General features: G+C 38.5%; 1 protein-coding gene across 3 annotated transcripts in view; it reads left to right on the forward strand.

The window, feature by feature from the left end:
* The window catches only part of ntrk2b (neurotrophic tyrosine kinase, receptor, type 2b), a 19,402-nt gene extending 7,747 nt beyond the window's left edge, over positions 1–11,655 (forward strand). The window contains exons 9-19 of one of the 3 annotated variants that reach the window (XM_046066765.1): positions 1,052–1,094; positions 1,208–1,228; positions 1,370–1,378; positions 1,655–1,689; positions 1,984–2,083; positions 2,983–3,171; positions 3,869–3,999; positions 4,135–4,307; positions 5,152–5,392; positions 7,741–7,899; positions 9,184–11,655. In XM_046066765.1, coding sequence (XP_045922721.1) covers positions 1,052–1,094; positions 1,208–1,228; positions 1,370–1,378; positions 1,655–1,689; positions 1,984–2,083; positions 2,983–3,171; positions 3,869–3,999; positions 4,135–4,307; positions 5,152–5,392; positions 7,741–7,899; positions 9,184–9,369 — 1,287 coding nt within the window. In that variant the 3' untranslated portion in view covers positions 9,370–11,655. Of the gene's footprint in view, positions 1–785; positions 1,095–1,207; positions 1,229–1,369; positions 1,379–1,654; positions 1,690–1,983; positions 2,084–2,982; positions 3,172–3,868; positions 4,000–4,134; positions 4,308–5,151; positions 5,393–7,740; positions 7,900–9,183 lie in introns of all 3 variants that reach the window. The other 2 variants (XM_046066766.1, XM_046066767.1) reach the window with 2 other exon arrangements.
* Positions 11,656–15,218: the final 3,563 nt, after the last annotated feature.

The following is a 15,218-nucleotide window of genomic DNA, read 5'->3' on the forward strand; positions in this document are numbered from 1 at the left end:
AAAAACGCAGATGTTTCTACTAGGTGACAAGTAAATTGTAGAATCACACCAATTTTACATGCATTAGATTAGATTCAACTTTATTGTCCATTCAGCGTGTCACTAGGTACAAAGCAACGAAATGCAGATTGCATCTAACCAGAAGTGCTTAAGCAGTAGCATAGGACATATAATGCAAATAATAATGCTGAGTGTGTTTACAGATTGAACCCTCGGAAATGGAGAGCAGCCTCACCTTGTCAGATCTGTCTCCTGATGATAATGGCAGGGTGATCATATGCAGCGCTGAGAACATGGTCGGTCAGAAAGAGGCCACCCTTCAGCTCAATATTCTCTGTAAGGAAGCTCACGTTTCTATTACCACTGACTGTAAATGTAAACCAACTATAACATACATCTAATTTCCTCTCATGATCTTTTAAATGCCTTCTTCTAGACCTTGTTATTTCCTGTGCAAGCACAAGGCTCCTCAGTTTGTTAATCATTACTCTCTTGGCAAATCTTATTGACTCTCCATGTCTCCTGTCCATAACTCTTCCTCCTGTAAAGCTCCTCATGCCTTACCATACTCCTCTGCTTGTTTAGTGCCACATTTCTCCTCATTCTCATTTCTTCCACGTTTTCCTGATGTCAGTGTACAAATGTTGCGTGTCTCTCTTCTCCTCCCTCAACTGCATCTCCTTTCTAAGCCCATAAATGTTGCTTTTCCTACTGGCTTTTACACCTGGTGTTGATTTTCCTGTCATCCCGTTATTACTTTTCCTCTACTGTTGCCTCCGTGTCAGTTGCCCCCACCATCCAGCAGCTGCTGGGGCCAGAGCGGGACCACCACTGGTGCATCCCCTTCAGCGTGACAGGGAACCCCAAGCCTGAGCTGCAGTGGTACCACGAGAACGTGCCTCTCCAAGAGCAGGACTACATCCGCACCATGATCCACGTGTCCACCGAGAGCGAGTACCACGGCTGCCTGCAGCTGGTCAACCCTACGCATATCCACAATGGCATGTACAGGCTGGTGGCAAAGAACAAGTACGGCCAGGACGAGAAGAAGGTCTCTGCCCAGTTCATCGACCCGCCTGACATCGACCATACAGGTGTGAGCACACTCTTTTTTACAGGCGTTCATTCAGTGAGAAGTCAGTTCATTTCTGAGGCTACTTTTATTTGTTTAGAACTGCTAACACAGAGATGTTTTTTGTCTTTTTAGCAGAAGACCCCTTTTACTACTGTAAGTAATGACTAAACTTTATAAAACCAACAATGGTTATACTTGCTTGGTAACAACTCTAAACAGTTTAAAATGAACTCTTCCATGATGTCCATCTGTTTCTCCTCCTATGGCCCGTGCCTGCATCTTGCTTCTGCCCAGACACTACTGGTAGGTGTTTGAACTCTTAGAGGGCTCAGAGCAGTGGTGGAAGAAGTACTCAGAGCTTTTACTTAAGTAAAAGTAGCAAAACCACAGTAGTACCAAAAGTTAAAATAACTGACACAACACATTAGTGATGCATTAAGTGACATTCCACCCCTGACTCAGGGTTATGCACTTTATAACACGACACTCATCAGTCAGCATGACTAAATGAATTGCTTGTACTTAATAATTGCTAAAATTGTTATAAATGTTCTGATAAGCATTTTGACTTTTTTTCAGACTCACCACTCCCTCCTCTGGATGACAGTGTTGCAGTAAGTCATCCTCATCTGTCCTGACCATTTAAAGCTGTGGCTCCCAGACTTTTGGCTTGTGGCCCTTTAAAACAAACGTTTACCTGTTAAGTCTAATGGGTTTTCCTGTTTAACCAACAATAGATTTATTTTTCTTGATTTGTAGAAGTTAACAGAATTTTATGTAACATAAGTATGATTTTTTTCTGCTCTCAGATCCTGTAAATAATCTCATGACTTCTCCTCACATTGGGAACCACTGATGTTTTTGTTGACAGTTATGTTTTAAACAATCTTTTTTTTTTGTCTTCCCAGGTTTATGTAGTTGTGGGAATTGCAGGAGTTGCCTTGACTGGCTGCGTTCTGATGGTGATAATTCTAAAATATGGAAGAAACTCCAAGTTTGGTCTTAAAGGTGAATTCATTTTCTTGAAGAAATAGTTTACCATTTTGGGAAATACACCTATTCACACCATCATCCTTAGCGTAGACACGAGAGGTATTGATCTTCTCCTCTGACTCTTGGCAAGAAAGAGAAAAAGGCGTATTTCCCTAAATTTTGTAGAACTGTTGCTTCTTCTATGATCACTCAGTTGCGCTTTATTTGACAACAAACAGATAATAAATGGTTTACAACGCACTATAATGTAGCGTGTTATAGTTTAAGACAAGAACATTTTAAAGCTTGGATTATTTCGTTGAATACAAGTTTTTATTTTTTTAGATTTGTCAGTACACATAAACAAATCTGTACAGTGTGTTTTAAAGCATTTATTAACTGTTTATACACATGTACAAATCATTCACAGGCAGGTGGAAACTCATCAACATCATTATATATAATTAAACTGTGCTATAGTATTTATCACCCGCTTATACAGGTATGGATGCTTCATAAGAGGGGTAAAATTAGACAGTAACTTCCACTTATATCCTTTTATCTGAGTACTACATTATAGTGTGCTATTACTATACTTATAAGTGCTAAATGTGGTGTTATAAAGTGTTACAGTTGACACGAAGCTCATTTCAGTTTCCACTGTATCAGTGTAAAAATGACCATAGGAATTTGTTAGTCCTACTTTGGTCTGAGCACATGCTCTCATAATGATTTGGATGGCATCTGCCCTCTGATATCTTTTTGCCATTATGTACAACTTGTATTAACAAGTCCTTATATCTGTTTTCTCCCTCCAACCGTCCTCTTCCTCTTCCTGACCACAATTCTTCTTTCCTTTCTTGACCTATCATCTTTACCCTTCACTCTCCTCCTGCTTGTATTTCCTCTCCACCTCCTCGTCTGTGGCTCCCTAGGCTCCTCCTCAGTCATCAGTAATGACGATGACTCTGCCAGCCCTCTTCATCACGTCTCCAATGGCAACAACACCCCGTCATCCTCTGAGATGGGTCCAGACGCAGTGATCATTGGGATGACAAAGATTCCTGTCATTGAAAACCCACAGTACTTCCGCAACTCCGGCAGCATGCTGAAATCTGACACGTGTGAGTTACTGCTTCGCTCGCTAAATGACTGGTAACCTGGACCTTTTCTGATAAATCCATGCAGGGGTCACTGCCGGACGCCATTTATTGTCAGCATCCGGCTTCAGTGTGATAGCGACTCCTGCTCTGTGGGGCAGCTGGACAGTTAGTCTGTAGATGATGTTCAGAGACACAAGCTTGTTTACAGGAGGCTCCCCTCAGCAGAATCAACCTGAATGTGTTTCTTTCGCAGAAAACCATGCTTCTGGTCGTGGTTTAGTCTATAAACTTATTGCAGATTTTTTATTTAGAGCTGAATCGATTCGTCGACTGACTGAACAACAATTCTGATAATTGTCATTTATCGAGCAAACATGTCAAGCATTTCCTTGCTTCACCTTTTCAAATGTGTAGATTTGCTGCTCTTGTACATTTTATTTTATTGTAAATTGTGTATTGTTTAGTTTTGGACTGTTCATCAGACAAATCATGCAATCTGAAGACATGATCTTGTGCTGTAAGAGATTGTTACAATGTTCTGGTATTTTATAGACTCATTTATTTCCAAATTAATAATGAAAATATTCTTTTGTTGGAGGCCTAAACTAATTTGACATGCATAAGTGATATATTCCTGACTAAAAATCCCAGGAAAGACAACAAACATTTTCCATACACCTGTATTCCCACTAAAAAAAGATCCTTCTCTGCATTCAAGTTGTCCAGCACATCAAGAGACACAACATTGTACTGAAGCGGGAGCTGGGAGAGGGAGCCTTTGGGAAAGTGTTTCTTGCTGAGTGCTACAACCTGACACCAGACCAGGAGAAGCTCCATGTGGCAGTCAAGGTCAGGAAGCCGTTCGCTCAAATAATCTATGCACATGTCATTCAGTTAGTAAATTCTATTGACTAGATCTATGTTCTTGTAGATAATGACCATCAACCATGGTTCCCTTGTTTTTGCGTCTTGGCTTTTCTTCAGACTCTGAAAGAGGCCAACGAGAGCGGCCGAGCAGACTTCTACCGAGAGGCAGAGCTTCTCACCAACCTGCAACATGAACACATCGTCACCTTCTACGGGGTGTGTGTAGAGAGCGACCCGCTCATCATGGTGTTTGAATACATGAAACATGGTGACCTAAACAAGTTCCTCAGGTAGGATCATTTTGACTTCTAAGAATACTGACATGTGTTGAAGGCTTGCCTCTGTTCAGAGATTAAGAAAAACAAACCGTCTACTAGCTCATAAATAAAGCTAAATAATTAACACTTTATGTCTTGTTTGTTAAATTCATACAAAAACTGTCCACCATAAAACCACAACTTGTCATTTTTACACACGGGGTAAACAAACGAGATTTAGCATGTTAGCTTTGGAGGTGCTGGCAGGCAGATTTTGTCACCTTTGGATCGAGCCAGGCTAGATGTGATACTGAGATAGCTATCTGTTACCACTGAAGCAGTGTTGCAAATCAGTGAGTAGGCCTGCATTATGGAAATTCACTGGATCTGCCAACAACAGACATTCTCGTGTGGTTATGTCATGTAATATAAATAATTTAAGGGATACACAACTAATCTACAGCTAAAGGTATAAGTCGAATAATAAATTAGTTGATCAACAGGAAATTAATCTTAATCAACAATTTTGATAATCCATTAAAGTCATTTTTAAAGCAAAGGTCAATGGTGAGTCAAACATGAATATTTGGTGGTTTCTTTAGTCTTATATGAAATGATGATAAACTGAGTCAATCAATTAAACTGAATCAATAAATCTACTAATTGCTAATTTCCATTTATTTCAGCTGTAAAGAATTTCTTAATGGAGTGTATAAAATAATAATCATACAAAATTTTATTCTTATCGCCCACCCCTAGCAATAGGGTACTTTGGTTGTTAGTAAATTCTGCTGCAAGTTACATGCATCATATGTATTTAAAATAATTATCCAGCGGTTTGATTGATTGAATTCTGATGAAGTGGTTCTGGGTGCAGGTCCCATGGTCCTGATGCAGTGCTGATGGCAGACGGTCAGCACAGTATCCTGGTGGAGCTCACCCAGTCCCAGATGCTGCACATTGCCCAACAGATTGCTGCTGGCATGGTCTACCTGGCCTCCCAGCACTTTGTCCACAGAGACTTGGCAACCAGGAACTGCCTGGTAGGAGAAAACCTGCTGGTCAAGATAGGGGACTTTGGCATGTCCAGAGACGTTTACAGCACAGACTACTACAGAGTGAGTCCAAAGTATTTTTCATTATTTTCCTCTTTTCTCACCTCGTCTTGGCTCCCAGACTCACACACACACACACATAACCCTTTCCCTTTGATAGACACACCGAAATATGGAAATGTAGCCACATACGCACAGTCTCAAATATGTAATTAGAATTTTATTCCAGTTTTTGCCTGAAATAACTGTAGCTGCAGAAATGACAATTTTTACCAGAGGTATTTTATCTATTTTTAATACCATTTAAATGCAAATTCTATAATCTGCATAAAATTACTGTTTCCATGGTAATAAGGGCCAACAGTGCAAAAATGCATCGGCAGTTTTTCTTTTTCCCTGGGCAATGAGTTAATACTTCCATTCACTCCACATGAACGGCATCATACTAAGCCATAGAGAAGTTACAGTACATGGTAGACCCACTGGCGGTTGTGAGAAAATTACACTATTACAATACAGGCCAATAAAAAAAATACAAATTTGTCATGTTGAGGAACAGATGGATGTAGTATTTTATTCCCAAATCTTTTGCGTCTCAGATCCCAGCTTGAATCCCACAGTGCCCTCTGCTGCCCGAAGTGGAATCAGAAATCTAAACACACATAAAACATCATCTCCAGGATGCAGTTGCTTGTTGTTTTAACAGATGGAAAGAAAAAGGATGAACAAAGCTAACAATCAATGGCTGTCACATCTGCTACAATGCTGACGCAATAAATAAGATAAATCCGTAAAAATTAATATTACTGCATAGAACAAAACTATATAGAATTACATTGTGCCCCTTTGTTTGTATCATATATTTATGCTTCAACAACTTTCTAAAAGTGGTTATTTTTCTTTCAGGTAAGCAGATTCTTGTAGTATTGTGCTTTTGAAAAGGCAACAATTATCAGATTAGACTACAGTTTCACTGTTAGGGCACACAGTTGTCCATTTGTTCGTTTGAGCCTCTTAAGATGCAATATGTGGTATAAACTGTGATGCTGGCTTGAATATTATGTCAGTGAGGTAGTGAACATGAAAGGATGGAAGTACAGTAAAGGTGATTATAGGGGTGACAGGGAGAGAGGGAAATGCATTTAGTAGACAGGAAATAACTGATGGAAGAAGACAGGGAGACATTGGCTGGATAAAAGGTTATTAAGGAATTACAGGAGTGTTTTGGGAATGCCAGTGAGAGTAAACTTAATTGCTCACTCTAAAAAGTACACTCAGTTACCAGTATAAAAGGTACACCAAGGTGAAACTAATGCAGTCTAATACAATAGTCCTGCAATAAATCCAGCCTTCGTGAAGGTTATAATGTTTTAGAGAGGTGTTGATTCAATTGTATGGTCATTTTGGAGGATGTACTTTTTTGTGCTGTTGAACTGTATTGTGTTACACTGGCAGGTGTTTCTGTAATTTTATCCACCCTATCTAAATCAGTGGAGGTGGGCTAAATAACAGAAACACCTCTCTGTATAATGCAGCACAGTTTTATATACTATCTGTATATAACTTTCATAAGGTAGCATTTATTGCTGGATGGCTATAATAGACTGCATTTGTTTTAGCTAGCTGTATCTTATTATTTGGCAGTTGAATGTTATTTCAATTGTGCTATTGACAAGACATAATTTGTTTTAATATATAATGTTCAAACATGTCATAAATGTATTACAAACGAATGCTGTGCAATAACAACACTCTGTATGAGGCTACTTGCTAACATCAGCATGCTGCTAACGTCAGCATGCTAACACACTCACAAGGACAATGCTAACTTGATGGTGTTTAGCAGGGATAATGTTTACCAGGTTTAACATCTTAGTTTAGGGTGTTTGCATTTGCTTATCATTAGCACTAAAGAAAAACTACAGCTGAGGCTCATTTATTTTTCAGGTATTTAGTAACAAAGCAGTGCCTTGGACGATTTAAATGTTTTATCTGAAGGTGACACAAGATGAAAAGTCACCAAAGTTATTATAATTCATCCTCAGTGGACCTTGACGATTTGTAGCAAATTTCACATCAATCCTATCACAAATGTTGACCTCCTGGTGGCAGAAGAGAAGAGGTCAGGGAATCACCAAAGTCTTTAGGATTCATTGTCAGGACACCACAAATGTCTGTACCACATTTTATGGCAATATGTCCAGTACTTTGTTTAAATATTTTACATTTCAGTCTGGGCCAAAGTGGTGGAAAGACCAACTGACATTGCCATCGATAGTGCACTATCACAAGCGCGGCTAAAATTAGCCCAATGAAGTACAGTCAGTGTAACCAGCAGCTTTAAACTCTTCAGCAGGCCTTGTGGTGTCGGTTTTCGATCAACACACTTGTGTGTCTCTCTTTCTCTGCAGGTGGGTGGTCATACAATGCTGCCAATCCGCTGGATGCCCCCAGAGAGCATCATGTACCGGCGGTTCACCACAGAGAGTGATGTGTGGAGCCTCGGCGTGGTGCTGTGGGAAATCTTCACCTACGGCAAGCAGCCCTGGTACCAGCTCTCCAACAATGAGGTCAGAGTCACACGAGGTCCACAGTTCATGACCGACACTGAAACACAGAGACATTTCTCCTGATGGTCTTGCTTTAGCAAAGGTTTGAAGTTGGAAAGTTCATTAAAGAAATCAGGGGTATGTGACAGCTTTGCAACTAACACCAAGATTCAAAGTTTAACAGAACCAGAACAGTACTTATTGTATTTGGTTTGAAAAGTGAGCAACTCGCGTGAAAAATGTTTGACTGTAAATGTTACTGGAAACATTTATTTCTTCTTATCTAACATAATATTTACATGCTATAATATGATAGATGACTTGTGATCAGTTTTATCCATTAACAATATCTTGGTTGAACACTGATTTTACAATTAAATGTCAGTTTACTAGTAATGTCTTCATAAATTTACGAAATATGTATTTTTATATACAGTCTATGGAAATACCTCATAAGATTGTGTCATTGCAGTGTCATCAAGACGGTTGTATTATTCCAGAGTTGTGTAAGGTTCAGATACTGTGCAGTGACAATACAACACCATATCCATTAAATTTGGGTTTATTTACATTCAACAATTGTCTCTGGCTGATGGGAGGCATCCATGTTTGTTTAGTTTTCAGGGACTTCCATATCATTATGTTCCAAATCTGAGTTTCGTTGTGCTTCGATTTTGACCATTCTGGTAATCTTCTGAGTGTCCCAATTTTATCGATGTTGAGGTACCAAATTGTTTGATATATTATGTAATATTTTGGTAAATGTTAGAATCTTGTCATATTTTTTATAATAGAAAAGGAATGGCAATTAATAACTTTTTTGCAAGAAAATCCTTAACAAACAAAAAGACATTTTTTCTACATGGTATTGACTTTTTTGACTTTGAGATCAGTTTCTCCACTTGAGATTTTTAGAAAAATAAATAAATAAATAAAAAGTTTTTTACAGTTTTTTTTAGGAGAGGGTTATTTTCTGCCTTTATCACAAAGTGACAGCAGAGAGATGACAAGAAATTTGTTGAGAAAGACATGGAAAACGAAAGGCAACAAAGGTCCCTGGCTGGACATGAACCAGGGACATTGTGGTTCATGGTCAGCACCTTAACCCCAAAACCACCAGGGCAGCCCAAGTTGCTTTATTTATTTATACAAAAATGCATGACTAGAAGTGATGAAATGAAACAGTAGAAGCCCTTCTACTGTTTAATTTCATTAACAACATCCATGGTAGAATTTGCTGCGTTGCTTTGATCTGAACACCACAGCCAAACAGCAGACCACGTATTGTCACCTTGTATCCTGCAGGTGATTGAGTGCATCACCCAGGGCCGCGTGCTGCAGCGGCCCCGCACCTGTCCTAAAGAGGTGTATGACCTGATGCTGGGCTGCTGGCAGAGGGAGCCCTACATGAGGCTGAACATCAAGGAGATCCACAGCATGCTCCAGAGCCTCGCCAAGGCCTCACCCGTGTACCTGGACATACTGGGCTGATGCGCCGGTGTTCTTGTATGTACTTTGCGTGCATGTGTGTGAGCTGGTGTATATGGACGAGTGGTTGTCTGTTTGTCTGAACATGATGAGACGGAGAGGAGAGGAGGAAACAAAGGCTGTGGGACTGCGTGAGCGCCCGCGTCTGTGTACAGTACCTGGCTGTAAATGTTCCTGTAAATGCTATCCTGTCCCCATTACATTGAGAAAAGCCTTAAATTTTGAGTGATTTATGTTTTGCTTTTTCGTTTCTTCTCCATTCGCAGACGTTCTTGAGGCATGTTTCACAAATGGAAACCAAAATGCATTTACTTTATCCAAACCATCAACACTCCTATATTTGAAAGGCATAAAAATAAACAAAAGCCAATTATCAGAAACATTTTACTGGGTTATTCTGCATACATTCATCGCATTCAATACTCACTATCCTGTATTCCATATTTGCTGGGAACAAACAAAGGGAAAATAATGTGTCTCCATAATGGACAATGTATGGACACAACTTTGTAGATAGAGCTTTCTCTTCTTTCAACAATGTCACACAGAGCAACATATTCTGCAGTAAGATAAAAAAAAAATGCTCATTACAGCTTAAGTTTTTCTTTTTTATGTCATAGACTATTTTAATATTTATAGAATTTATAAATGTTGACTCTGTTTTCATATCAAGCTGTTGGTTTAAATCTGTGGTTTTTGAGTCAAACTTTTGCTTGTTTGAATTTTAAACGCGCATGTATATTATTATACACACGCGTTTAAAAAATATAGATTCTTATAGATGCCTGTCTGTTATATATAACTTACTGAAGTCCACTGAAGGACTGCAAAATCAATGTTGAGGTTGTAAAACACAAGGGCATACAGCATTTTACGCCGTTTTTTTTTTTAATAATGTCAAAATAATTTGTCATATTTTATGTAAATATCTGTTGAGGTTCTACACTAATCACACCAGGTCATCTATATTTACAAAGTAGTGTTTTAAAAGTTGTTGGAGTGCTCTACTCATTTCATGACCCTTTTTCATTTAATGTATCTAAAGCACAGAGAATGAGGACTCAGCAGTGTTGAGCTGTGCCTGCCTGCCCCCCCCCCCCCCCCCCCAAAAAAGGATGAGCACAGTTTGTTTGACTTTTTATTTCTTCATTCACCAGCAATGCCATTTAGCAAATCGTTGTTGTTCTGTGGCCCATATCTGTATGTGATGTGGTTTTGTTTGCATCTCCAGAAGCAGGTTTTCAAATGTTGTGGGTGTTATGATTTTGTTTATGGTTTGAACTTATGGAGAGTCATCTTCATTTTTTTAATTTCTAAGAGGGATTGACGATATATTTTGATGCAGTTTACTGCACTGATGCTGGTTCAATATATTGGGGATTTCTCTGTTTTCAGCCCTTTGGTTTGCATTTATTGAAGTCGCTACTTGTTTATTTGTTATTTATTTGCTATTATATATTATTATTTTGTTATTTATATATGGTAGGCTAAGAGAGTAAAAAAATTAATTAAGAGTCTGATTGCCCTTAAAATGTTGTAGGGGTGCTTTCATTTCTCTGAGCGGCCCCAGTCAGCCGGGCAGTGACTGATACAGCTCCTCACTTCAGGGCATCGGTAAAGCACATTTGTACAGGCTGAGGACCATAATGCTTAAAAATGGTTTAAAAATGCATTCTAATAGTTCATTTTCCAAATTAGCTTCTGTTTATCTGAGACTAAAAAAAGGCTTAAATATTAAAGCAAGTGTGGTGGTCCGAGCGTCTAGTACAAACTTCTGTATAAATCTTTGCAAAAAACCGTAGTGATTACTTCTTCACAATAACCGTCATGTATTTCCATATGGAGGCATAAAGCAGTAAGACTCTTTGCTGAGACAATAAGTTATGTTAAGTGCACTTTGTAGCGTTACTTATCCCCAAAATGCACAACCTGAGCGGCTGTGCTCAGCACTGAACGCTCTCCGCCTCGACCTCAACTGCACTTAACAAAAAAAAATAAACCCTTGCTATGCTGGCCATAACTAAAGCAAGTCTGAACTCTGACACATCGTCCTCAATGACAATGGCCGTGTTCCTCTATGTTTTTATTACAGCGTTTGTCAGTTCTGTATAATAGTCATGTGTCTGCTGTACATAAATTGCTGTCCATTCTGTATAGTTCTGATATTTGTCTATATCAATAGTAGGCTATGTTTAATAGTATAATCTGTTTTAAGCAGGTATCATGTCAAAACCGTGTGACATCTATTGAAGACAACGTGTTATGGGCCACTGGCAATACATACTATATGTAAATACGATTTTTTTTGTGCTACATTGTATAATTTCTTTGTGCTCATTCATAATACCAGTGAGAATACAATCCTTTTTATTTTGGCAACTTTAGATCCGAGGAGGACTTTATTTGAACAATGTGTTTGTTTGTTTGTTTTTCTCTCTGAAGAAAAAAAAAAGAATAGAAAAATGATCTCCTCTTTCCTCTCCACTGTGATGGGGAGCTTACACAGAGGCTGGCTGTCTGTAGGAGGACACATAGACTCTGGATCTGATCTAAACATCAGGATCTCTGTCCCAGCAGACACGTGGCTGAAGGCGAGGAGGTCAAAGGTCGCCTCTGGGCCCAAAACCCCACCACTCAACCTCTGACTGACTGTAGCCTATTTTGATCCTCTTTCAGATGAATAACTGTGACTTTGCATCATGAATAGTATATTATTTTGAATGTAATCTAGAATGGTCGGGACCTTTTTTGAATGTAATCTATCTCGGGGTGGGGGTGGGGGGTATGGATTTTTTTGTAAATATACAGCAAAAGAAAAAAAGATTACAGTTTTCATTCCTGTGCAGATAACAAATTTTACTTACTGTGTGAATACAAAGAGAAGAGTGTTTGTGTGTGTGTGACTAATGTCTCCGAGACGGCGTGTGTGTGCATTTGCACGTACATCCGTATGCAAGTGTGTGTGTGTGCGCGTGTGTGTGTGCGCACTCTCCTGGCAGATTTAATCCTGCTTTAATCAGCCAGATCTATCAATCAATTCAATGCTTTGTGCATCATGTGAGTAGCTTATCCACAATTAATGGAAATGTTCCTTGTGATACTGTGCATTTAATAAAGGTGGTATGTCTTACAATATTCTCTGTGCCCTCACGATTCTTTATGTCTCCATTCAAAGTTTGGAAGTACAACTTCAAGCAACTGTGGATACACACAACTTAAAGGAATAGTTCAGCATTTTGGGAAATGCACTTATTCGCTTTCTTGCCAAGGCTGAATGAGAAGATCGATACATCTCTCATATGTGCAGCCAGAAGCGGTTAGGTCTGCTTAAAATCGTGAAAGGTTTTGATAATATTTACTCAAGTACTGCACAGATTTGAGATACTTTATTTTACTAGAGTATTACCATTTTATTCTAGTTTATCCACATTCCAGAGGGAAATATTGTATTTTTTTTACTGCAGCATACCTGACAGCTTTAGTTAATCGTTACTTTACAAATTAAGATTTTACATAAAAAACATATTAAGCTTATAAAATACACTGCATTGTTAGAGAGCAGTTAGCTAGTGGTTCCCAACCTTTTTTGACTTGTGACCACTTACAGAAAAACAGTGTCTAGTTGCCGCCCCATTTCCTGTGTCGTTGTCTCTGGGTTATTAGCAATTCCACCTCTAAACTTCTCAGGTGGTTTCATTTCAATAATTGTTCGAGGCCCAAAGAAGTAAGTATCTGACATTTCACAAAAATGCTTAGGGAAAGAAAATTCATGCAAATGTGTGATGCAGTTCTTTGTTTTGTCTTCTTTTTCATCACCTCCTGTCTCATTATTTATCTTGTAATTTGTGACCAGTGGCCTTTTGTGACCTTTTGCTCAAGTAAAAGTAATACCGCTGCATTGAAATTTTTACTTTCGTATAATCAGGAAAATGTACTTAAAGTTTTAAAAGTAAAGGTAGGAAAAATCGTCCTGTGACTGTTATTATTATATATTATCATATATAATTTTATAATCATGCAACAAATTATTATTTCCTTATGGATTCATCCGCTTATTATTTTCTCCATTAATGGATTGATTATTTGGTTTGTAAAACTTAAGAAAATATTAAGAAATGCTGTCACAATTACCCAGAGCGAAGAAGAGACACCTTCACGATCTTTTTTTTCTCCAACCAATACAGTCCATACCTAAAATACATAAAAATGACCAAAATGATTGAAAGTAAAAGCAGCAAATCCTCGTACCTGTGAAGCTGGAAACATTAAATGTTTTTGCATGAAAAATGACTAATCGTTTTAGCTCTGCTTGCATTAACGAACACACATTTATATTGCAAAAACCTTAATTTGTAAAGTAACTAGTTTCTAAACTTGACAAATAATTACAGTAAAGAGTAGAAGTAGAAGGCGGCACGACAAGACAACACTCAAGAAAAGTACCTCAAATTTGTACTTAAGTACAGTACTTGAGTAAATGTTATTAGTGGCTTTCCACCACTGGTTGTGACCCTTTTGGGGTCATTCTATCAAATGTTTTTCTTTTTTTTTTTTATAACGTTATTTGGCTTTTCGTGCAGTGTTACATTTTGCAGGTGTGAGCTTAAAACCAGTCGGCTGATTAGTTTAAACTTTTCTTGGTAAGACCCCAGTCAGTCAGCTTTCTTATAGTTATTGACCTGATAGCTTGTCCTCTCAAGGCTTTGGACAATCTGACCACCACCCTCTGGAAGATTGTCTGTTAAGGTGGGATTGACATCTAATCTGTTTCTCCACTGCTTTTTCTGGTGGGCTTCTTTAAAAAGAACCAGCATGTGTCATGAAAGGCATCCCATGGGCACCATTTGTTTCTAACAATAACTACTGAGGAGTGACAAGGACAGCTGCCCTAAAGGGCCTCAAAGACAAACACACACACAAACCAGTGGCAGCAGCTAATTAACTGTTATTAGGAAAGCATGTTGTGTAAAGGTGTGTATGTATTTCTATGGTATTATCGTCACAGTTGACACACAAACACAAGTTCATAGACTGAAAAATTCATATGTTCACAGCGTTTAACCTACCTTAATGTGCTCCACTGTACACAAATTGGTGGGACAGCTGCTGGGCTAATCCAAGGGGGTCACCTACTGCCCTCTGAGGGAAGCTTCAGTGTCTCTGCTGCAGGGAGAATACATGCAACAACCCACCCTTTTTCTCTCATCCATAAACACCAAAAGAAAGAGTGAGGTGGTGCTTTAATACTTCTCAATTGAGTACATAAATGTTGTTATTGCTTCTATGGTTTGATCTTGCTGACTATGGGGTGAGCACAGACTTAGAGTCTGCTTTCATACTAAACAATCACAATAACTTGTGTCACTCATTGTCTGTACACCTGCTCCACTTATGGGGCCCACAGGAGGTGTTTAAATTAAAGAAACATAGATTAATAAACATTTATATTAGCTTACAACTCCATATAGTGCGTTATTTGTTATTTATTCACTGTTTATATATTTATAAAGAAATTGTGTTAAAGTAATATTATGTAATGTTAGAAGATGAAGAGTTGCAAATGTTCCCATCTTCTCTCCTCGAGCGGACAAAAAGTTTTTAAGGATCTGTAGAAGCACAACAACACAAGGTGCAAAGGTGTGATGGTCTCTTAGTTTCATCAAAAGCTGTGCGCAGTTTATATTTATTGTATTCTAAATTTACATTAAAAAAAAATGTCTGCCCATGTCTTAACCATTATGAAAGACACATTGTCATTGTATTTTACATAGAGGGTAAAAGTAGAGGCATGAAGGTGGCATGATTCATATCAAGGCTCAAAAGCATCAGAAAACAAACATTAGAAAGAATAA

The sequence above is a fragment of the Micropterus dolomieu genome, linkage group LG13 (genome assembly GCF_021292245.1).
Source record: "Micropterus dolomieu isolate WLL.071019.BEF.003 ecotype Adirondacks linkage group LG13, ASM2129224v1, whole genome shotgun sequence".
Taxonomy (NCBI): domain Eukaryota; kingdom Metazoa; phylum Chordata; class Actinopteri; order Centrarchiformes; family Centrarchidae; genus Micropterus; species Micropterus dolomieu.